Source organism: Galeopterus variegatus, unplaced genomic scaffold (genome assembly GCF_000696425.1).
Source record: "Galeopterus variegatus unplaced genomic scaffold, G_variegatus-3.0.2 Scaffold65, whole genome shotgun sequence".
Lineage (NCBI taxonomy): Eukaryota > Metazoa > Chordata > Mammalia > Dermoptera > Cynocephalidae > Galeopterus > Galeopterus variegatus.
In genome coordinates this window covers 870371-895463 of record NW_007726176.1, presented here as the reverse complement: position 1 = coordinate 895463, position 25093 = coordinate 870371, and the positions used below count along the sequence as shown (strand labels likewise).

Below are 25093 nucleotides of genomic sequence, written 5' to 3'. Positions count from 1 at the left end.
AAAAACAAAAAACAAAAAAAAAAAAAAAAAGTAATAGCAGCAGCAGGCGCAATAGCAAGAGTAGCAAATAAGAGAAGTAGTCATCCTAGTAGAGATATTCACTTACTTAGTTTAGGCTTTTACAGAGCTCACTGTGAACCAAGCACTGTCCTAAGCACTTTACAATAATTAACATCCTTAATCCCCACAATAATTCTATTGTAGGTAACAATTCTTATTATACTCATTTTATAGATGAGACATGCAAATTAAATACCTTGCCTAAGACCACATGATTAGTAAGGGGTGGAGCCAGGCTTCAAACTAGGGCAGTGTAGGCTCCAAAATACCATTGGTAGGAGCAAGAGTAACAGAGGCAGAGCCAAATACTAATGATGGGAACAGTCGTAGTGGCGACAGTGGTGGCAACAGTTGCAGCAGGAGCCATGGAAGTAGTAGGAGCACCATTAGTAATGGCAGTTGTGATTGTGATAGTCACAAGAGCAGTAATAGTAATAGTGGTGATGACAGTAACAGTACTAGTCATGGTGATGAAAGTACTAATAGCAGCAGTGACATCGTAACGATCGCTACTGTTCTTTGAACACCTGCTGTGTTCCAGGCATTGGAGTGAGCTGTTTCTATATCATTAATCCTCACCAGAATCTGTGAGGCCGGAGTGATGCCACTTTACAGCCAGGGTGACTAAGGCTCAAAGAGGTTAAATGCTCCCGAAGGTCACACAACTAGGAAGCATTAGAGCCACGTCTTTCTACTGGAGTTCTTTCTACTCTGTGGCCCTTTAGTCCATCTGAGGTTGTCTAGTAGAGGGTGGCCTCTGCTGGATGCCTCCCAAGGTGGGGTGCACTCCTTCTTGGGAGGCCTATTACCCTATAACCCTTACTCCTGGCTCTCAAACCTCCCCTTTAGCCCAACCCCAAACATACCCACTCCGTTTGCCCCATTGCAGCCCACAGAGATTGAAGATCTTCTCCCAACCCACCCATCCCTTCCAAATCATCTTTCGCAGCACGTAGATTGCTGGCCTCTCTCCATTCTGCATGATGCCTAAAACAGGACTAATGCTGGAAATGGAAGAAAAATGGAATAGTTACCTCCCTCCCTCTGACACCTTACTTCCCTTAATACAGCCTGGAATTGCATGAACTTCTCATACTGGTAACATCCCGAGACGACCACAGATTATAAACTTTGAGTCACTTCCAGGCCTTCTCCTCTCCTAACCTGTGTGGCCCTGGGCCCTGCTATAGTGAGAGTTCCAGTTTCTCCATTTTTCTGAGGCCCTCTGGCTTGTCACCAACCAGAAGCAGCGGGTTTCTCCCAACGGTTCCTGATTGTCCTTTCTGAGCATCAGAATTAAGAGATGCAGTTATCAGCTACCCATTGTCCCCTTCCGCAGAGTATCAGTTCAGCGGTAAGTTAAAGTGATCCTCAGAGAAAGTGCTCCCAGGTCAAATCAGTTTGAGAAACACCAGGTGACATGGCTCCCCAGAGCCTTTCTGAGTTTTTGCAAAAGCCTTTGTGAATCTCCCCCCAAAATGATGTACTCCTCAATGTTTCCTAAACTTTTTTTTCCAAATTAATATTTACTTATGTGTGGGACATGCAAATGCACTCATTTTGAAAATTAAAAAAAAAAAATCACAAACTACAGTTAAAGCTACAGTGTCTACTGGCTGATGCTTCTCTCCCCAGAAGCATCACACACCCCCAGACATGTCAACTGTTGTCAGTTTAATGAGGCCCTTGCAAACCTTTTTCCATAAATTTACATTCACACATCTAGTATGTGTCCACAGAAAATATTTAGGATGTATGTGTGCATGTTTTGTAGAAATGAATCGTATTTATCATTTGTAAAACCAGCTGTTTTCACTCAACAATGTATTTGTGAGGTGAAGTTGTATCAGAAATGAATCTCAACCTCCTCTTAGAAGAGCCGCTTCGAGCAGCACAGTTTAGGTGGCGGTTCCCTTTTGGATGGACACTTAGTTGTTCACTTACATAATGGAGCCTCTATTCGTGGGACATGTTGGTAGACCTATAATTTCTTCAAACATACCTTGGAAAACTAATCTGGATCAACACCCTCACTACATGTCAAGAAGAAGGGTCAAACCAGATCCCCCATATGTCCAAGGCCATGGACAGAGGCCACAATTCAAGAAATCTGGATCCTTGTGCTGGCTCTGCCCCTACTGTGCTGTGTAACCTTGGGCATGTCCCGTGCCCTCCCTGGGCCTTCTCCCATGACACACAGCGCTTAGGGTAAGATGCTCTCGGGCATTCTTGTCCTCCCATGGCTCCCCCCACACTGTCACATTTATTCCTTCCTCCCCTTTCTCCCCACAGGAGCCTGACAGAGACAATAACAGCCCACCAGGGTTCCCGGAGGGTAAGTGTCCGGCAAGCAGGTGCTGTGGGGTCACGTACCATGCAGAGGATTAGGTTAGGTTCTCGGTCAGAGCTTGAGGCAAAAATCCCAAACAGTCAAAACCACCCTCGAAAATCCCCTAAATTGCCCCTGAAGTACTTTGCAGAGGCTGTTTTTTCTATAACACTATTTAGTAATATGAGCAAAAAGACTATTAGCTTTAAACTCTAGAATCACACCCCGCATGGTAAAATGCTCACTTATACTATGAGGCAGACATATCAATGAGTTCAGAGCTGGGTGCCAGGTGCTGAGGTGGGGCACACCCGGGGCTGGGGTTATGTTTGGGTTAAGCCTCGATATCCCCCGTGTCTCCATTCTCAGCAGGTTCTGAGGACATCATCGTTGTTGCCCTGTATGATTATGAGGCCATTCACCATGCAGACCTCAGTTTTCAGAAGGGGGACCATATGGTGGTCCTGGAGAAGTGAGTCCCCGTCCCACTCCCCTAAGACATACCTACCTCCAGTACTCAATTATACCTCTTTTGTGCTACAGCGAGAACCTGATAAACTTCTCGTACTGGGTTTAAATGACTGAGAACATGATCATAATAGAGGAGGAAAGGTTTGCTGTCAACCTTTATCAAAGCCACACAAAGGGGACTGTGCACTTGCTAATGGTGCCCACCCAGGCAGGGATGAACAGGTGAAAGCGTTTTCTCAGGGAAGCCTTCCTAGGGTTCCCTTGATCCAACTACAGGCTTACCTGTGGGCCAAGCCCTACTGCGGGGACTTCACATTCAGAAATCCTTGGATCTCTGAGTCTGCCACCTCCAATCTCCTGCAGCCTTCACCACCTGTGGGTATAGTATCCAGGATGTGCTGGGGTGGTCCTGCTTGCTTAGACCTTGAACCCACTCCCTCCCACTCAGCCCCAGCTGAGCAACTAAGAGTCTCCCACAGGCACAGGGCCCTGCCTTAGGTGTAGCCAGTAAGGCCAAAGCTCCAAGTCCAGGGGAGAGGAGTAGGGCAAAAAGACCCGGGGCTGTGGGCTGTGAATTCAATCCCAGACCCTTGAGTGCACAGTGGAGACTGCTGTAAAGACCCTCTACTCTAATCATTGGGCACATGCTGGAGGCTGGGACAGCCACGGCCTTGTTCCTCACCCTACTGACTTCCTGGGGTGGTGGGTTCTCTAGGCCAAGGCTGGGGGCCAAAGGGGACCAGAGAATGGTCCTTCTGTCCCCTGACCCCTCTACTCCCTCCTGTCCCTCAGACATGAGGAGTGGTGGAAGGCTCGATCCCTGGCCACCCAGAAAGAGGGCTACATCCCGAGCAACTACATCGCCTGTGTCAACTCTCTGGAGACAGAGGAGTAAGTATTCCACTTCCTGCCTTCCAGAAGGAAGCATGAGCAAAGCCAGCCTTGTTCCCATCTCAGGACCTTTGCACACACCGTCTTCCCTGCCTGGCACACTCTTCTTAGGGCTCTGGGCTTGGCTGGCTCCTTCTCATCCTTTGGGTCTCAGAGAGGCTTTTCCTGAGCCCCATCTAAAGGGGGTCCCCACTGTGACTCTCTCTTGTGGAAACCTATTAGAGTCCCTTCTGAACGCTTCTCACTAGCAAAAATAATCTTGTTTCTTTGGTTGTTCACATGGACATTGTCTGCCTTCCCCCAAAAGGATGAGAGCTCACAGGAGCAGGGACTTTGCCTGTCTGCTCCTGCATCCTTGGCAACGGCTGGCATGCAGTAGGTGCTCAATAAATAATTGTTGAATGAAGCATATGGGTGTGCCAAGAAGGGTCTTCTGATAGGTGAGCCAGTCCCCACCTGGCCAGTCATTCCTCATCTGATTCAACCAACAAACACGTGTCCACAACTCACCAAGTCCTGTGCCAGGTGGGGGCTGCAAGAGCAGATAAGGCACATCCCTCCCCTCAAAGAGCTCCACATAACCCATCATTCTTGGCTGCAGGTTCTTCTTTGTGTTTAGCTTGACTCTGAAAATATAGTTCATACCTAAGTCATCCATTCATTCATCCATCCCTCCAATCATCCAACAGGTACCTGTTGAGTACCTACGTATACCTGGCCCTATTCCAAGGATATGAGATGACTCAGGGCTGTGGGTGAGGCTGAGGAGTAAAAAGCTGATTACACTATAGGGTGGCAATATATCCAATTCAGAAGCAGCCAGTTGAAAAGTTGAAAAATGACAGTCCTCATTGTTTTGTCTTTGCCTCCTTCCTCTGGCTAGATGGTACTGTGGGTTTGGGATACTTGCTTGTTAAAAATTAAAATGCTTGGGCTTTTCCCACCATAAAATTACCCACTTCTTAGTGCACATGAAATCTCTTTGACCTGTGAAGTCTCCCCTCTCATGGCCGCGAAGAAGCCCCATCTCCCACCACTGACCTTTCTGTCCTGGACCTGCCCCCGGCACACCCCCTACTTGCTACAGGAGGGTCTTCACTGCATCCCTCTCCTTCTGGGCTTTTTCCTGAGGCAGCCAGTGCTCTATTTCTCCAGTTCAGGGTCTGAATACTTACAGAATCCCTGCATCACCTCATGGGGTCCTTACAACAGCCTTGGAGGAGGTGTGGCTGGTATTATTCCTGGAAGGCAACCGAATTGCTAAGTGGAAATGGCAGGACAGATGATATGTGTGGTGGGTTGTCATCTGCACACACAGGCGATAATCTGAATGGATGGTTCTCAAACGTGAGCAGGCATCAGAATCACCAAGAGAGCTGCTTAAAATGCTGGTTTCTGGGCCTCACTGTGATTCAGAATGTGCATTTCTAACAAGTTCTTGGGTGAGGCTGATGCTGCTGGTCCAGGGACCCACCTTGGGAACCACTGACCTAATCCTTGCAGTGCACTCACAGACTCTTGTGTCTGCATCAAGAAACTGCCAACAGACATTGTCTCTGAGAAAGGCAACTGGGACATTGGGAACCAGGGTGGGACAGAATCTTATCTCCTCCAACCCCACCTTGAAATAGGCAATACTTTCAAATGTTTCAAAATGCAAATGGTGCAGAAGGATGTAGAATAGAGAGTGAAGTCCTCCTCCTACCCTATCCCCAACCAGCCACTTCCCCTCCCCAGAAGCAACCAGTTTCTTGTGAGGACTTGTGAGTCCTCCCAAATGCTTTATACTTGGATAAGAAAATACGTCTATCCCCACTTTGTTTCACACGAGTGGTAGATACGGTAGCCACAGTTCTACACCTCTTATTCAGATCCTCCATGCAGACCTCCCTCCTTCTTATACTGCAGAGTGTCTGTCCTATAGATGTCTCACTGTCCATTTAACCAGGCCCCTGTCAGTGGTCACTTAAGTTACTTCCAGTCTAGTGCTGCAGTGAATCTCCTTGTGTTTATGTCATTTCTACCTTGTGCAAGATCTGTGGGATAATTTCCTAGGGATGGAATTGCCAGAGTGGCAGTTCTTACTATATACCCTTTTACATTTTGAATATTTTACCATGGCATGAGTCACTTTATGACATGAAAGCAAAGAAGGCAAATGGGCAACATAGCTTGGTGATTAAGAACTTTGGCACTGGAGTTAGACTGCCTAGATTTGAATCCTGCCTCTACAACTTTCCGGCTGTGTAACTCTGGGCAAGTTACTTGCCCTCTGTGTTCCTCAGTGTCTTCATCTATAAAATGGGAATAATAAAGGTGAGGATTCCATAGAGTTGTTAGATGGATAATGAGACCTTGAACGTTAGCTGTCTTTCTCCCCAGTTGATAACAGAGGAAATGGAGGCCCAGAGAGGGAAAGCAACTTGCTCAAAGTCACACAGCAGGTTTATGGCAGAGCCAAGGCCTGCTGATGTCTGGTCTGGGGCTTTTTTCTTTATAGTACATGAACCACCTTTCACTCTGATGAGGGTGGAAATGGATTCAGCTGCTGATGCTTCAACTTTTCCACCCAAATATTCCAAATACCCAGGAAGAATGTAGAAAAGGTCCCAGGATATGGTCCCATGTATAAAATTCTTTGCAATCTCACATTTTAGCTTAGAAATTCACGCCAGCTTTACATTCGACTCTACGCAGAGGAGGATTGACTGTGAAGGAAGCTCAGGCCTCACTCTCACGGCCACCAAGGCCCTAAGAGGGACCCTCCCTGGTGTTCACATGTGCTTGTGAAATTTGTAAAAGTAAGATTTTTGACCACAGTTGGTCAAGACTGCTGTCTCTTTCCACTCAGTCTTCCTGTCCATCTCCCACTCCCTCACACAGAGTGGCATTGGAATGACCCATGACCATTTTGCATTCACAATGCTGTATAATTTTTTTAAAGGAGAGTTGCACCAAATTGCATGGGCTTCAGTCTCAGCAAACTGGATTCCCCTTTGGTAAAAGGTATGTTTTGATATCAAAAGAATGGCTGTTTTCTCCCCACAAAAAATCTTTGGGTAAAATTGATGGTGCAGGAAGCCAGGCCCTGCATGGCCACGGGTGCCCTGTGTGAGTGGTACCGGATTGCACACCCCCACATTTGCACATGCCCTCTCCCCTTCACCAGGTGGTTCTTCAAGGACATGAGCCGGAAGAATGCAGAGCGCCACCTGCTGGCTCCTGGCAATGTGCTGGGCTCCTTCATGATCCGGGACAGCGAGACGACCAAAGGTGACACCAGCCCTCCCCACCTTGTCCTGCCCTGCAGGATGCCCCAGGCACGACTGGCCACCAGCCATGCCTCAGAAGATGCCCTGGGGAAAACCGAACAATTCAACTAGGCTGCCATGACTGCCAGGTTTTCTCCTGCCCTTTGCCACCCTGAGCCAGGGAGGGCTGAGGTTCTAAGCCTGGCTGGGCCCTTCTCAGCCCCTGTAGATGCTGGCTTGGGTCAATGGAAGTAGTTCCATGTAGTTTGGGCCCCCCAAACAAACAAACATTTTGCTGAAGTTTGATCTTCACTAGCTTGTATTTTTAAAATAGACCCATCACAATATATCTTGACCACAAGCCTGATTCCTCCCTCCCTCCCTCCATAAGGAGATGGGCAGGATGAGGCCACAGGAAGAGACCCAAGCCCACCTCCTCTGGGCCCCTGTTTATAATATTCCTTGGAGGGATCTGGAAATTCTGATGTCAGATGACCAGCTTCCTGAAATTCCTGTGCTGCAAGGGTGGCTTCGCACTGGGTGGGTGCGTGGAAGGCAAGAACAGTGCCCCAAACATTACATAACTCAAACTGGCATCAACAGAGGCTAGTTTCCCCAAAGGAGTGAACATCTACAGGGTTCTCGGGATTTCAAACTTCATATGCAGAGTGCACCTTGACTTATAGGTTTAGATTCAAAACTGCTTGATACACATAAATCAAGTAAATTGTATAAAGTGTGACTTCACGGTACCCTGAAGCAAACAGTTTTGGGGACATTGATCAAAGGCTTCTGTATTGTCTTCTACGTGACCCCTAGCTATCTAAATTGGTGAAGCCTGGATGTGGCTAGGATAATGCCACTCACAATTGGTGATTCAGGTCAGTGAATGTTTAGGTTTTATTTCCTCCTACCCAACAAGCTTCCTGTAAGCCCCCAGGGGAAAAGAAACAGACAAAAAGACAAAGCTATGCATAGCCCAGCACTTCTTTCCAGCTGTGCCTAGGACAGCTTGGGGATTGGGTGGGTTCATCCTGCAGACAGGGGCAGAGAAACCTAAGAAACCATCACAGACCTTTGGGGCAGGAAAGTGAGCCTAGTCCAGCTTTCACAGCCCTCTGAGGTGGGCGCATGAAGCTCCTAAATTCCATCCTGCTGCTTCCTGGATTCTGCTCCACCCCGTCCAGCATCACCCAAGCCAGCCTCACCTTGACTGGGACAGGGTGGCTAAGAGGGGGCCCTTGAGCCAGCTGCCTGGGTTTGAATCCCAGCTGTGCCACTCACCAGCTATGTGATTGCAGGCGACCTCTCTGAGCCTCAGTTTTCTCATCTGTAAAACAAGGGGGAATATATTATAAAACCTCTACCTCATGGGACCATTCATTCATTATTCATTATAATAATACAATTGTAATTCATTAAAATGAATCTTATTCATATCCATTCATTGTTCATTCACATAGGGTGCTTAGAACAGTACATGGCATGAATAGGCAACTATTATTCAACAATTTAAACCTCCCCCAAATCTCATGACATGGTAGAGAAAACAAAGAGAGGCCAACAGCATGCCCAAGGGCACACAGCTCGCAAAAGGCAAAACTGTGGTCATGGACTAAAAGACGTGTTTCTGGTCTATGTGATAACATATGTATTGGGTTCCTATTGCTGCTGTAACAAATTACTACAAACTTAGTAGCTTAAAACAACAAATTTATTATCTTAAAGTTCTAGAATCAAGTCCAAGTATCAGTAGAGCTGGTTCCTTCTGGAGGCTTCAGGAAAGAATCCTTTCCCTTACCTTTTTAAGCTTCTAGAGGCCACCAGCATTCCTTGGCTCATGGCCCCCTCCCAACATCTCTCCCCCTCCTGTTTCCCTCTCCACATTCCCACTATTGACTTTGACCTTGCCTCCCTGTAGTAAGGACCCATGTGATTATCTTGGGGCTACCTGGATAATCCAGGATAATCTCCCCATCTCCAGATCCTCAATTTAATCACACCTGCAAAGTCCCTTTTACCAAGTAAACTAATGTATTCCCAGGTCCCAGGGATTACGCATGAACATCTTGGGGGACCATTTTTCAGCCTACCGCAACATGTTCACATTTCAACAATTTTGAACTGGATTTTTTTAAAAATCTTTTTGTTTGTTTCTGAATAGTCTGACATTTTACCAAACTGGGATGGTATCTTGCCTTTTTGCTAGATATATAGATGATAGATAGATAGGTAGATAAGAACTAATAATGAAGATGATGATGATAACCAACACTTACCAAATTTAGGTCCCAAGTACCTTACAAGCATTACTTCTTTTTTTTTTTTTTTTTTTTTGTCTTTTGTCTTTTTCCATGTCCGGCAACGGATCGCAACCCTCAGTGTTGCCCCCGTACCGGACCGGGGACCAGCAACGGGATCGCAACCCTCGGTGTTGCTCCCGCACCTCGCTCAGCCAGTGAGCGGGAACCAGTCTGTATGTGGGATCCGAACCCTCGGGCAGGAGCGCCACCGCGCTTCCCAAGCGGCGCACTATCCAGTGCACCACTGGGCCGGCCCAGCATTACTTCTTTTAATTGTCAGGCAATGTGATGATGTAGGGAGGCATGATGACTATTCTGATTTTACAGATGAGGAAACTGAGGCACAGAGATGTGATGTAGTCACTTGCCCAATGTAGACGTGGCAGAGCCTGGATGAACACCCAGATCTCCTGACTCAACAGCCCACTCTTACCCTCGTGTGCTCCTGCCCAGGTGCCAGGACAGTGCCAATGGTGGCCTTACGGGGCTCTCAGCGTGCTGACATGAGGCAGCAGGACTCTGAGGAGCCATTCTGAGAGGTTTCTCTCTGGCCAATGCAGGGAGCTACTCTTTGTCGGTGCGAGACTACGACCCACAGCAAGGAGATTTAGTGAAGCATTACAAGATCCGGACCCTAGACAACGGGGGCTTCTACATCTCCCCGCGGAGCACCTTCAGCATGCTGCAGGAGCTGGTGGCCCACTACAAGAGTGAGTCCTGCCCCTGGCCGCAAGCCCATCGAGATGGGCCTGTCTCCAGGGAATCCCAGTCACAGTGCACCGAGGCCTCTGAGGCCTGCTGAGCCCTTCCTCACCCTCCGCAGACAAACAGGTGCTGCGGATTCTCCTGAAGGCTTAGGCCTGTTGAGCAGGAGGGTGGAGGTGGCCTTGATGTGGAGGTGGCATCCCATCATTCTCTGCTGTCTTGGGAATGGCCCTGATGGTGGCAATAGTGTAGAACAATGGCCACATGGAGTGGCCCAGATGGAGAGGCCTTCAAGAGGAAGCCTCTGGCCGTCTCGGAGATCGTTGCCCCCAAGTGACCAGGGACTCTGTTCCAGAGGGGAGCGATGGGCTCTGCCAGAAGTTGTCGGTGCCCTGCGTGTCCTCCAAGCCCCAGAAGCCATGGGAGAAAGATGCCTGGGAGATCCCTCGGGAGTCCCTCAAGCTGGAGAAGAAACTTGGAGCTGGGCAGTTTGGGGAAGTCTGGATGGGTAAGGACCCAGGGCTGGAACCCATAGGGCCAGAGGGTGAAAAGGGAAGGAGGGAGGTCACTGGCTTCCAGGAATACCCTAAGGCAAAGTGGGAATGCTACCCAGGTCAGAAGGGAAGATTTGAATAATAACCATAAAGAAGTAATTCTTCTGATAGCAAACCGAATTGTCCTGCTGTGTGAACACTGATTGGCCTTTGAGACTAGGCCTGTCGGGGTCAAAACTTCCTTCTGGGAAGCAGGAGTCCTGGATGAGGGATCCCCTCCCTCATATGGAGATGGGACAGTCTACCAGGTTGGGGTTGATGAAAAGTTAGCCAGGAAATGCAGCTTGTAGATTTCAGGGTGAGTCCAATGTTGGCAACAGATGACCAAGCTGTTCTGAGCACCTGCTGTGTGCCCAGCACTGAGCCAGGACATGGTGGGGCACCAAAAAGACACATTCCACCCCTGCCACCCTCCCCCCAATAACGATAACAGCAGTGTCTGCTTTGCAGGATTGTGGGGTAGACACAATGGCTGGTCCAGTGCCCAGTGCATCCCTCTGTGTTACACTACACTTTGTTCCAAATGGGAGTGAAGGCATCTTACAGAAATGTAAATGACTCAGCCAGATAAAATATGTTTTAAATCCACGTATTTCAACTACATTTATCGAGAGCTTACTATGTGCCAGGCACTGAATAAAAGAATGTTAGGTGAGGAAGGTAAGACAGATCTGAGTGGTGGGGTTGGAAAACAAAAAATATTAGATAAGGCCCTAGACTCAGTACAGCAAGACCACATATCTGCATTAGAGCTTCCAGGAAGCCAAGGCAAAAATGGAAACCCAAGAAATTATGAGAGGGACAAGACCCACAGAAAGGCGGGGCAAGGTGGGGTGAGGGAACAGCATGTACTAAGCCCCTGTGGTGGGAGGGGGAGTTGGGTGCTTGAGGGACTGAGTGACACGTAGGATGGTTGGTGCATAAAAGGCAAGGGGGAGTTTAGTAGATGATGAGGCTGGAGAGGTGAGCAGGGCCTGTGGGGCATAGTGAGTCTGGTATTTATATCAATAGCAGTGTTAAGATTAAAGTGGAGTATGTGTGTATGTGTGTGTGAGCGACATGATCTGAACAGTATTTTGAAGTTATTTTTTAATCCTTGCAACCCTTCAAAAAGAGTGTATATCATTTCCACTTTGCAGATGAGGAAACCACAGTTCAGAGGTTAAGTGACTTACCCAAGTGCACACAGCTAGGAAGTAGTGACCCAGCCATCCAACCCACATCTGTCTGATGAGGAAACAGCACGTACTAAGCCCCTGCCTCCCCTTCCCTCTCTAAGGGCTGAGATGGCCAGGGAAGGCTTTCTGCAGGAGGCAGCTCTGTAGCTGGGCCTTCTGGGGTTGTGGGGGAAGACCAGTGGGTTCTGACCACCTTCCCTGTTCCCTGCCCCCCTCCAGCCACCTACAACAAGCACACCAAGGTGGCTGTGAAGACGATGAAGCCAGGAAGCATGTCGGTGGAGGCCTTCCTGGCAGAGGCCAACCTGATGAAAACTCTTCAGCATGACAAGCTGGTGAAACTGCATGCAGTGGTCACAGAGGAGCCCATCTACATCATCACAGAGTTCATGGCCAAAGGTGCCGCATGCTGGGGGCTGGGGATGTGGGCTGGGGATGCAGTCTGTGGCCTACACTGGACAATTGCAGACCCAAAGGTGGCTTTGGCATGGTTCTTGCCCTCAAGATGCCCCCAGTCTGGCTCTCCTGACTAGTACTAATTGAGTACCTTAATATGCAACAATCCAACGCTCCTTGTTAATGGGGTGAAATCATGTTAAGGGACCATCAGGGGAGAGGAGTGGACCAGAAACACCCTGGATAATGGGAGAAGAGGCTCATGGTTCCTTATGGGTTCCCTGTGAGCCTTTGAGGCCAGGTGACTTTCCCCCTCATCAGCCACCTTCCCTGCATGTGCCAGTGCTCTAGGAAGGAGAGTTGGCAAAGCATCAGCTCCAGGCTAACCCCGACCCTGCCACAATTCAGGATTTCTCTGGGATGATTTTTTTAGGCCCCCATTTCATAAACATTTTTAATCCCTGCCCATTTTTGAATAGACAGAACTATCTCACGCAACCTCATTTAGTGTGATTTGAAATCACAAAACTGTTTTCATTTTCTAAACACACAATGATGCCAGCCTTATAAAACCAGGACCCCAGTCACCCAGGCTCAGAGAGCTGTCTCAGTCAAAGAACCCATCTAGCAATCTAAAAATCATTTTTAAAAAACTCAAATTCTCTTTCTCAAACACTAGAAATGGTAAAAAAATATTTTTATTTAAATCCATTACCATGAAAAATTTTAACTATACACTGAAGTAGTAAAGGTGTTCCTTCCCCTCCTCCCCACAGGAAGCCTGCTGGACTTTTTGAAAAGTGGAGAAGGCAGCAAGCAGCCCTTGCCAAAACTCATTGACTTCTCAGCCCAGGTGGGAGCCTAACGGGGAGGTGGGGGGCAGGAATTCAATTATTTATTCAACTAATATTTATTGACCACATACTATAATAATAACAATAATCATAGGTAACGTTTATTGAGTGCTCAGCGTAATCATACACTTTTTGTGCATACTTTACATATACTAGCTCATTTCATGCTCACATTGACCATACAGGCTGGGATTTGTTATCTGTTCTTACGTACAAACCATGCCAGAGCTTAGTAGCTTGACACATCATTATTTCTCATGAGTCTGTGGGTTGACTGGGGTTGGCTGGGTGCTTCTGCTCCACATGATGAAGTGAGGTGATGCAGGTGCATTCAGCTGAGCACCTTCCTGGGGCTAGAATGTCCAACGTGATGTCCCATTCTCTAGGGTCCATCACCATGTGGCATCTCAGCACTCAGTAGTCCAACCAGAGCTTCTTTCCAGCAGAGACTAGGTGCCAAGAGGGCATTCCAAGGGGCCTAGCCCTAATGTGCAAGCACTAATTAAGCCTCTGTTTGCATCATGCTTGTGAATGTCCCACTGGCCAAAGCAAGTCACAGGGCCAAGCCCAGAGTCAGAGTGGGAGGGGACTGCACAAGGGCATGAATCCAGGAGGCAATGTAACAGTCTGGCCATAGTAGGTAATTGCTGTCCCATTTTACAGAATAGAAAATTGAGGAATAGAGAAGAAAGTAAGTAAAGACAAGGAAACTGAGGCCCAATGAAGTTAAGTAGCTTGCCTAAGTTACTGTGCTAATTATGAGCGCAACAGCAGTGAACAAAATGGAAAATCTTGCTGTCCTCACAGAGTTTGCAGTCCAGATGGGGAGACAGGTATTAAACAACTGAATCTCTTAGAGAGCCATGACCCAAGAGGTCCTGATGCAGTCAAAAGAGCACAGGGTCCAGCAGAGTAAATAATGAATGCAATTTGCGGAAACACTTCCTCAAACCTCATTTTCTCTCTTCTTCACCTCACCCCCTGCAGCTGGTCTCACCTCCAGCTTGAGTGTTTTTTAATTTCTGTTCTCTCTCGGGCTCTTTCCTGTCTGTGTGAAAACAGGCAAGGACGGGTGCTCTCGGAGTGCATAGCTGGAGCATTTAGTCTGGTCGAGGAGCAATCAGAGAAGGCTTCCCAGATGAGGTGGCCTCTAGGCTGAGTCCCTGAAGGATGAGTAGAAATTCTGCAGATGAAGAGGAGTGGGAAGGGTGTTCTAGACAGAAGAAACAAAAGCCCAGAGAGGAAAACAAAGGAGCTCTGCCTGGTCAGCTGGAGCCAGAGGTGACGTGGATGAAGGGAGTGTGGTTTGCAGACTGGTGGGAGTGGAAGGAGATGGGCCTATGGCTGGAGATGCCAGGGGCAGAGTTCATTTGAGTATGCAAATTCCAGGGACCCAGAGGCCACCACAAGGTAAAATAAAAAGCTCTACTTTCAGAGCCTGGGATGCCAGAGACATAGGGAAATCAAGGCCTGGCATTTTCGTTGCAATGCGCCCTGTCATCTGAGAAACAATAGCCTGGTCTGTTGCTAAAGTAATACCCTCAAACCTGCAGAATACCTTGCTGGGCAGGGTCACAAACTGGAGCAAGAGCCACCACAGATGGAAAGACAAATCAAGGGAGGGACGGAGGTTCTGGGCCTTTGTGTATCCAGAAGTAGAGGTAGACTCAGAGCCCAGGGACAGGTAGGAGCCTACCTGGGGACCTGGTCTTCGCCTCCAGTCCTATAGAGGCAGCCCTGTAACCAACTGGCTGTTGCCCTCTGACCCACTTTGGGTCTCAGTCTCTTCATTTGTCAAATGAGGGAACTGGATCACACCTATGGTTTTCAAGTTCGAAACTTTTTTTAGTCACAACTGTTGTTCAAATGAAATTTTATACTGAAGCTGAATATATAAAAATAGGACAACACAAAGCCACTCTGATTGAAGCAGGGGGAGCCTCATACATGGCCTTTCTTTAGTCCCTCCACTTCAGACAACCTTGAGGCATCAGTAGGATTCAGTTCGAAGAGCCCTGGACTGGAATATGAGTCCTTCCAGCTCTGATTCTGCAATTCCCTGATACTCTTGGAAGCAAACCCAAGTTTCAGTGCCTGACCTCTTGGCCACCTGCTTGGTGGTCATGAAATCTCACCCCCTCTGCAACCCCCAATTCTTCGACCAACACCGGGCCCAGTAAACCTGTCCATTATTCATTCAGTTGACAAACCCTCCAGAAACAACACCATAAGAATATGGGCTTAGGAGTCACACAGAGTTTTGGTTTTGGTCCCAGCTCTGCCTGTGTGGCTTTGAGCACATTGCTTAACCTCTCTGAGTGCCTCTTTCCCCAACAGGGATCACTGATAGTCATCGCTGAAGTGCATACTAGGTGCCAGACACTATTCGAAGTCCTTGATGAACTTAGAGGATTCATCTTCACATGACCCTTCAGAGGCAGGTGCTATTCTTGTCCCCACGTTACAGAGAAGAAAAGTGAGGCACAGAAGGATGAAGTAGCTTGCTTGAGATCTCAGACCTATGGGGCTCGAGCTGAGCTGTTCCAACTCCAGGGCCAGTTAGCTATTGACCTCTACTGTCTCCTAAGTGAGGTTAGTCGTGCCTGCCCCACTGAGCTCATATGAAAATCAATAAAATATGAGCATCTTTCAGTGAGGATTAAAAAATGGTAACCATCAGTATTAGTGCTGCTCCATAAGAAATACAGGGTAGAAAGGTCAGGAAGAGTAACATGTAAGTGCACGGGCCCTGAGCAGGGCTGGCAGAGTTCCAGCCCTGGCTCTGTAGCTTGCAAGGTGTGTAACCTTGGGTCACTTGTTTATTTCCTTTAGCTTCAGTATTCTCATCTGTGGAAATTGGGCTGATAGCAAAAGTACCTCCCACGAAGCTCACAGTAAATGCTGTGTGTTTGTTATGTATCATCTAATAAATAAGCTGCAATATCTATCTTTAGCTTAATAACTTTTGCTAACTGTTCATCTAAGAGCTCCTTATAAACTTCTCATACCCTCTGAGCCAAGACCCTGTCTCACCCCACGCACCCACCCCAAATAAAATCAGAGATTCTCTTTCAAGTTTTTGTTCCAAAGTCTGGACCTCAGTTCCTACTACATGGGGTGCCCCCTGCTGTCCATTCCCTGCAAGTGCGGCTCCCATTTGCCTCAAACCCTTAGCCTGCCGGTTGGTGCCTTAGTTTGGTCTGTCTGGTCAGACCCCCGCCCATCCCCGAAATAATCTCATCAGATTGCACCAGCTGCAGTCCTCCAGAGCACTGGAGTTCTGAGTTATTTAGAGGCAGCATGGGGGCACTGGATTGGGAATCTGCAGACTGGTTTGAGTCTGACATTCAGAATTTTCCCGGCGATATGATCTGGAACAAGTGTCCCCTCCTCTGTAAAACAGAGATGGTGATAATTCCTACCTCAAAGTGCTTGAAGGCCAGTTTGTATACTATAAGCATTAATATCTCGGTATTTGAGAGTTAATCTTAAACCTCTTTTGTTCAAACCCTTGTAAGTAAAAATGTCTCTGAGGCTCGATCCCATGTCTTCCTATCAGAGGCTTCCAGGGCCCCTTCTGTAAATAGGGCTCCTCCACATGGTCTGTCTTTCACTTGGCAGCCTTGATGATCTTAACGTGCAGATCAGATCATGTCACACTCCTGCCTGAACCCTTCTGGTATCTTCCCATTGTGCTCAGAATAAAATCCAACCTCCTCTTGAAGTCTTCTAGTATCTTCCCATCATGCTCAGAATAAAACCCAGCCTCCTCTCTCGGCCTACAAGGTTGTTTGTAATCAGTGGCCTCCCTCTCTACTTCAGCTCTCCCCATTCTTCTTGTGTCACCTACTGCTCAGTCACCCTGGCCTCTGTGCTGTTCCATCAACACCCAAGTTCATCTCTACCTCTAGGTCTTTGAACCTGATGTTCTCCCTGCCTGGAACGTTCTTATTTGACACACTTATTATCATCATCATTCAGATCTTTGCTAAAATTTCACCTCCTCAAAGTGGGCTTCCCAGACCACCCAATCCAAAAGAGTCCTCTGCACTTCAAGTCCTGTTACCCTGCTATGTCTTTTCTTTGTGGTACTTATCCCCACCTGCAGGGGCTTTGCCTGGCTCACCATCTGTTCAAGCAACATGTCTGCCACCCACAGTACACGCAATAGCTTTTTGTTGAATGAATAAATGAATTTTCCCTACCCAGGCTCAGGGATGAAGAAGATATAAGAGATACAACAGAATAGGACATGAGCCTAGATTGTCTCCAGAAAGGGAATTGTGGATGAAAGCTCTTCATGGTATCTGTGTGTGTGTGTGTGCGTGTGTGTTTGTGTGTGTGTGTGTATTTGTAGGTCCTGGAGATATAATCGCATCACTTTTTTCTTGAGAACATTTCAAAGTGTTCTCTGTAAGTCTTGGAAATCTAGAGAAGCCCCCAAATTGACCCAGGCCTTGTGGATCCCCCCAACCTCCTTGGGTAGACAGAGGAATGTGAACCTGATCCCAGAACACTCTCAACAAAAGAAAGGTGGAGCAGCTGATGCAAACATTTTCCATTTTTCTCCCACTTGGAAACTCCTCTTTTGCTTTTGAGAAGGACCACCTTGGGCTGGGTCAAGTGTGAGGATGAGGGTGTCTCTGTTTTGGGTGCAGATTGCAGAAGGCATGGCGTTCATCGAGCACAGGAACTACATTCACCGAGACCTCCGAGCTGCCAACATCTTGGTCTCTGCATCCCTGGTGTGTAAGATTGCAGACTTTGGCCTGGCACGGATTATTGAGGACAACGAGTACACAGCTCGGGAAGGTAGGGGATGCTGCCAAGTGGGACCATGGTGCCCACTTGGATGGGTCATGAGTGTTGAGAGTCGACACCTGTGAGAGTGATTGGTAAAATGCAGGGATCTGTCCCTTTGTTAGCCATGCATGATTGATCTCAGTAAGGTCCTTCTCGATAGTGTCCTGGACTTCAGAGTCCCATGCAGTGACTTTGAGAAGGAAATTTCAGACCAGATTGAGAAGTACTGATCAATTTTAGAATGAGTTAGTCAAGTATATGTTGAAATCAAGGGCAGAGCAACTTTATGCATAATAGACAAAAACTGGGAAGAATCCAAACATCCATAAACAGTAGGATGGATGTATAAACCATGGTATAGCCATGCTATATAATACCATGTAGCAATGAAAAAGCACATACCAATGCTATATGCAACAAAGTGGGTGACTCTCACAGACATAGTGTCAAAATGAAAGATATCGGACTAAAAAGAATAGATGCCAAATGGTTCCACTTATATGAAATTCAAAAACAGATAAAACTTGTATATGAATGTTCATAGCAGCATTATTGTTATAGCCAAAAGTGGAAACAACCCAAATATCCATCAACTGAGGAACAGGTCAACAAAATGTGGTATATCCATCCTATGGAATATTATTCAGCCATAAAATGGAGTGAAGTACTGATACATGCTATGACATGGATAAACTTTGAAAACCTCATGTTAAGTGAAAGACAGACACAAAGACAACATATTGTATGATTTCATTTCTATGAAGTGTCCAGAATAGGCAAATCTAAAGAGATGGAAAGTAGATTAGTAGTTGCCTAAGGCTGGGGTGGGGAGTTAAGGAGAAATAAGTGACTGCTATGGGTTTTTTGGAGGGATGTAATGAAAATATCCTAAAATTCACAAATATGTAAATATTCTAAAATGCCATTGAATTGCACACTTTAAATGGGTGAATTTTATGGTCTATGAATTATATCTCGATAAAGCTGTTAAAAGAAAAAAACAGGCAAAATTCATTTATAGCGCAAAATAGCAGTTACCTGGAGGGGATGGTATTAACTGGAGAGGGCAGGAAGGTGCTTTCTGAAATGCTGAAAATGTTCTATATCTTGATGCAATGCTACTTACAAGGGTATGTATATATATAAAAATGCATCAAGTTGTACATTAAAGATCTGTGCACTTTATGTCATGTTAGTTATGACTCAATAAAAAAATGTTAAACTAAGGGTAACCATTTAAAGAATAAAAGTAGAATGTATAGGGCCGGCCCGGTGGCGCACTGCTGCAGTGCACCGCTTGGGAGCGCGGTGGCGCTCCCGCCGAGGGTTGGGATCCCACATACGGACCGGTTCCCGCTCACTGGCTGAGCGAGGTGTGGGAGCAACACCGAGGGTTGCGATCCCGTTGCCGGTCCCGGTCCGGTGCAGGCGCGACGCTGAGGGTTGCGATCTGTTGCCAGACACGAAAAAAGACAAAAAGGAAAAAAAAAAGTAGAATGTATAATTTCTAAACCAGGAGAGGGTAAGCAGAAAAAAAGAAATGAAAAGAAAACTCTCCAGATCCAAAGGAAGGAAGGGGGCTGCCCAATTAGGTCACCTAGGAGAGCATGGTGCTGATAACAAGGGTTCGGATCCCCGTACCGGCCAGCCACCAAAAAAATTAAAAAGCTAAAGGGAAGGAGGAAAACACACACAGACACGCACACTCACAGAGCGTTTTCAAAGCTTGACTGTACTCAGTCATAAAGCAGGTCTCACCAAATTCCAGAGAACATGACCCTATAGACCACATTCACCAATCATAATATAATTAACATAAACACTAGCAATAGGTTAACTAAACCCATCTCAGACCAGGTGGAAGGAGGAGACACCCAGTGACTGATGGAAACCTCAGAGGCTGACAGCAAAAATCCATTGCCAGAAGTGAGGGGACTGAGGTATCAGCTGCAACTTAGACTCAAGGCCACCCAACGTCCTTCTGTCCCCAAAGATTCTGTGATCTCTAGACTCCACTCTTTGGAGTTAAAGTCCACTGTTATCAGCTGAATCAATGAGGTGTCCTCCAGAGAGTGAGCTCCACACCACACTGGCCTCTCTGCCCCTCCTCCTCACTTTAGCCCTCTGTCCTGAGGATGGATGTCCCTTCATTCCACAGGGAGGCCACGTTGCAGGGGAATCGCAGTTCTGTAGGGGGCAGATGTTGGCAGCTGTTGCCCCTGTCCTGTGCCCTGGCCCCAGAAGAGACCCAGCCCTGACTACTCCCCAGATTCCCCCTGACTCTGCTCTACCCAACCCTGCAGGGGCCAAGTTTCCCATCAAGTGGACAGCTCCTGAAGCCATCAACTTTGGCTCCTTCACCATCAAGTCAGATGTCTGGTCCTTTGGTATCCTGCTGACAGAGATCATCACCTACGGCCGGGTCCCTTACCCAGGTGGGAAAGGGGACATCAGTGTGGGGCTGCTTCCAGAATCCAGCATGGCAATGTTTCCATTCAAACTGAGTTCTTGATCCTCATCCCCAACCTTCCCTCACCTTTCCCATCTCAGTTAAAGGCACCACCCAACTTCTTAAGCCTGAAATCTGGGAGCTTCATTGGCCGTTTCTTCTCTCTCATGACTTACACATCCAAGCAGTCACAAGGTTCTTGGCCATTCAACTCCAAAACACATCCTGAGTCTGCCCACTCCTAACTCCACAGTCTCCGCTCGCAGCCAGACCAACACCATCTCTCCCCGGATGGTGCAGTGGTCTCCTAATCAGTCTCACCGTTTTCTCCTCCCTCTCTCCTGCAGGCTATTCTCCACTTGTAGCCAGAGGGATTTTTCTAAACTTTGAATCAGATCTTGTCTTCTCCACTTCTAACTCTTCAATGGTCTCCCATTATAATTAGGACAAAATTCAAAACTCCTAGTATGGCCTGCAGGTCCTCCATGATCTAGCCCCTACCTACTTCTCCAACTTCCTTTCATGCTGCACCCCACCACCCAGGCATCGAAAGAACCATACATCTGCCCCATGATCCTCTTTCATAAACCCTATACTGTTTCGTTCATAGCATTCATGGCAATTAATAACTATGTATTTGTTTAATATTTTCCCCATTAGACTCTGAACTCCATGAGGCCAGAAATCATGTCTGTATTTCTCACTAGTGTGTCTGAAGTGCCTGCCTCTGTGCTTAGCTCATGGTGGGTGCTTAGAAATTATTTGCTGAATGGATGAATGTATCCTCATGCCTCTGGGAAGTGCCCTGTGTTGAGTAGATCATGTGGGTATACAAAGATGTACCCAATATGAAGATTGCCTGGCACTCAGTAAATAATGTTACTCTCTGTTCCTTTTTTGATTGAGATGTCTCTTATGGTATCTGTAGCCAGAACACTGGGAGATGGGCAAGATGGATATAGAGACCCCGACTTTTTATATAAATAGTGCTGAATTTGAATCCTGTCCCCATCAACTATTAAACTTTGAGAAATTCACTTCACTCCTCCTACCCCCATGTCTTCACCTGTAACAAATATAGGTGATGATATCTACCTTACAGAAGTGATTGTGAGGATTAGAAATAAAAGACGCAGACACTTGTTTCATTCAACAGTATTTATTGAATTCCCACTATGTGTTAGGCACGGAGGATACAGTGAGAGACATGGTCCCTGCTAATAAGGAGTGACTGTTCATAAGGAGCTCAGGTTCTAGCCTAGGGGAACACACACTCAACAAACACTGTCAGATGGAGATCACTGCTGAGAAAACAAGGCAGCAGGTGTGAGAGGGAGCACCTGTCAGAACAGGTCATATTTGAGTTGAAAGGCAGCTGGGTGAAGATCTAGGGAGAGGGTTCCAGGTGGAAGGCACTGCTAGCTCATAGGGCCTTAGGTATGTCTGAAGAATAGCAAGGAAGCCAGGTAGCTGGAGACAAGGAACTAGAGCAGGCAGTAGATGATAAGGTTGGCAGGGCTAGACCAGGCAGGGCCCACTGTCATGGTGAAGAATGTGGGTTGTTAGTCTAAGTGTATGGGAAGCCACTGGAGGGTTTGGGGCTTGGAAGTGGCATTATCTGCTTTCCATTTTTAAGTGATGCTTTGGTTCAGCATGAAGAAAGGATGGGAGGGAGAGGAAACAGGATGGCAGCCCATGAGGCAGCTGTAGCAGTGGCCCAGGCAGAGGTGGGGATGGCCTGGACAAGGTGGTGGCATTGGTGACAGAGTTAAGTTGACAAATTGGTGCTGCATTTTAAAAGAAGAAAGGATATGACTTGCTGATGTGGAAGGTGAGGAAGACAGAAGCAAGGATGATTATCCTGGCTTTGATTGAGCAATGGGATGAGTAATGGTCTAGGGGTAGGAATTCAACAGTCCTATTTTAGCCCTGTTAAATTTGAGGCGACTTATAGACATCCAAGTAAAGATGTATAAGGAAGCACTTGAGTATATGACTTTTGACTGTAACATAAAATAAGACTTAAACATAAAATTGGGGATCATAGACATTTAACAGTTGTACTTATGGGTAATTAATGTAAATTTATATTGAACAAGGAAATGGGCCCACTCATAGGGTGACAATGAATCTGACCACCTGACTGTTTTGTCTTGAGGCTACACTAGTAAAAACCAGGCAATGGGTTATATTACCCTATATCCATGAGGATGCATTAGGCTGCAAGTAACAAATTAGACTAAGAGTGGCTAAAACAATAGATTATTATTCCCCATCATAAGAAGTCTGGCTTGGTCAGTTCAGCAGCTCAGCAGCTTTCAGGACTCTGGGTTAGTTTCTCTGTGATCATCTTCCCCATGTGGTCACATGCTGGCTGCAGCTCCAAGTATTACATCATTTCACAGGGTCCAAAGGAAGGAAGGAAGGGTGTGTCCAAAGCCTCATTTAATCAGGGAGGAAAACCTTTCCAGGGACTCTCCCAGAAAACTTTCCTGTCAGCTCCTATTGGCCAAAACTGGGCCCCAGGCCCAGGCCCTAGCTGCAAGAGAGACTGGTAAGGGCTTTTCTGGCTTTCGCAGTGGGAGGGGTTCAGCTCACAAGGTAAGGTAGGGAGTGGTGGCAATAGGGGAAGTCACCACGTCTGCTGCCCCTGGGCTCCCATTTCCCAGTCCCTCCCTTTTTAATTCCATGACTCCTTCTCAGGGATGTCTAACCCCGAGGTGATACGAGCACTGGAGCATGGGTACCGTATGCCTAGACCTGAGCACTGCCCTGAGGAGCTCTACAACATCATGATGCGCTGCTGGAAGAACCGCCCGGAGGAGCGGCCCACCTTTGAATACATCCAGAGTGTGCTGGACGACTTCTACACGGCCACCGAGAGCCAGTACCAACAGCAGCCATGATGGGTGGGACTAGGGCCACACCAGGAGCCCAGGCATGCCTGTGAAGTGGCTCTGGCACCATCCACTGGGGCCTGCTCCACCCTTTGCACACAGAACTTGTTCCAGACACAGTTTTCTCATCTGTCAACTGGGTGGGTTGGACTGGACAATCTCTTTTTGACTCTAGCAATCCACAATCTGCCATTCTCAGGAGACCCTAAGTTGATATTACTATTGCCTGGTACAGTTGAATTCCAGTTACAGCTATGGTTTAGATAGGAAACTTAAAAAAGAATTAGATAAATATTTATAAAAAATATGAATGCCACAAGCTTTACCAAAAGGTGGGCTTTTCTGTCCTTCCAGTTCCTGAATATCTATTTGCCTTCCTGCTAAAAGCAGGGTTCAATGCTCCAAGTTTTCTAACTGCCCTAAAATAGTTGCTGGCTGTATTAGTTTCTTTTTTCTTTTTCTTTTTTTTGTCCTTTTTGAGACCGGCTGCACCGCGCTCAGCCAGTGAGCGCACCGGTCATCCCTACATAGGGATCCGAACCCGCAGCAGGAGTGCTGCTGCGCTCCCAGCGCCACACTCTCCTGAGTGCGCCACGGGCTCGGCCCAAGTTTCTTATTGCTGCTGTAACAAATTACCACAAACTTGGCGATGTAAACAACACAAATATATTTTCTTACCATTCCAGAGGTCAGGAGGTTGAAATGGGTGGGCAGGGCTGCATTCCTTCTGGCTCTAGGGGAGAATTTTTTTCCCGCCTTTTCCAGCTTCTAGAGGCTGCCGACATTCTTTGACCCATGGTTCCCTTCTGCACATCACTCCAAACTCTGCTTCTATCATCACACCTCCTTCTCTGACTCTGAGTCTCCTGTTTCCCTCTTTAACTTGTCAGGACCCCTGTAATTACACTGGACCCACATCGGTAATCCAGAATAATCTTTCCACCTCAGGATCCTTGATCACATTTGCAAAGTCACTTTTGCCATGTAAGGTAGCATTTTCACAGGCTCTGAGGATTATTAGGACATGGACATCTTTGGATGCCATTATTCTGCCTGCCACACTGGTATCCAGATAATGAATGGGTTTAACCTCCAGGAAGTTGGGTCTGCCAGGATGACAGGAATGGTTTCTCATGATCTGGGGCCCTGACTCTCCTGCTAGGCCTCATTGCTATGTGAGTTAGTCAGTCTATTTCTCCCCCAGGGCTGAGGGCTGGCATTTCCCACGTCCATGTAGCCATCATTATTAAGATGGTGTCCACCGCTGCAAGAATCCTGAGGTCTGCAGATGTGGCTGCTGAGGGGTATCTGGGACCCTGTGTGGAATGCTCTCAGTGGAGGGAAGGGAAACTGGGCAAGGAGCAGAGGAGAAAAGGAGGCAGTGTGCACTTCCAACATGTTGCTTCAACTGAAAGCTCCTGGCAGTTGCTTTTGCCCTGGGGGAAAGATAAGAAGAGGTGGACAACGGCATGGGGGCAAATGATACCTTTCTATGTTGTTGTGTCCCCTGAATGATCTACATCACAGCGCCCCCTGGCTCCCATGGAATTCTATACTGAATTGCTTTTGTACCCTTGAGTAGCGCAGGGGTCTAATCTTAGGAACTGGGTATGAGAATAGTGGAAAATAAAGCCAGTAGTAGTCCAATTTACTTAGCTGATAATTTAATTTCTCTCTTACTTTCTGTTTTGGGATGTGTCTTTGGGTAGCTGAAAGCAAAGCTCAGGGTCTTGTGATGGGAATGTGCCCTTGTGATTTGTGGTATGTTGGATTACTATTCAGTAATCCATAGGAGGAATACACTTCCCTGCCCCACGGATGTTGAGCTTGGCCGTGAGACTTGCTTTAGCCAATGGGATGTTAGCAGATGTGATACAAGCAGAGACTTGAAATGTGCTTGTGGGGCTGCTTCCCCTCCACTTTTTTTTTTTTTTTTTTTTTTTTTTTTAAAA

At 47.2% G+C, this 25093-nt stretch overlaps 1 protein-coding gene across 1 annotated transcript in view; it reads left to right on the top strand.

Annotated features, from left to right (window-relative positions):
* HCK (HCK proto-oncogene, Src family tyrosine kinase) overlaps positions 1-23600 on the top strand; it is a 25006-nt gene extending 1406 nt beyond the window's left edge. The window contains exons 2-12 of the mRNA XM_008577175.1: positions 2353-2395; positions 2759-2861; positions 3653-3751; positions 6921-7024; positions 9866-10015; positions 10366-10518; positions 11962-12141; positions 12915-12991; positions 17651-17804; positions 20099-20230; positions 22948-23600. Coding sequence (XP_008575397.1) covers positions 2353-2395; positions 2759-2861; positions 3653-3751; positions 6921-7024; positions 9866-10015; positions 10366-10518; positions 11962-12141; positions 12915-12991; positions 17651-17804; positions 20099-20230; positions 22948-23150 — 1398 coding nt within the window. The 3' untranslated portion in view covers positions 23151-23600. The remainder of the gene's footprint in view (positions 1-2352; positions 2396-2758; positions 2862-3652; positions 3752-6920; positions 7025-9865; positions 10016-10365; positions 10519-11961; positions 12142-12914; positions 12992-17650; positions 17805-20098; positions 20231-22947) is intronic.
* Positions 23601-25093: the final 1493 nt, after the last annotated feature.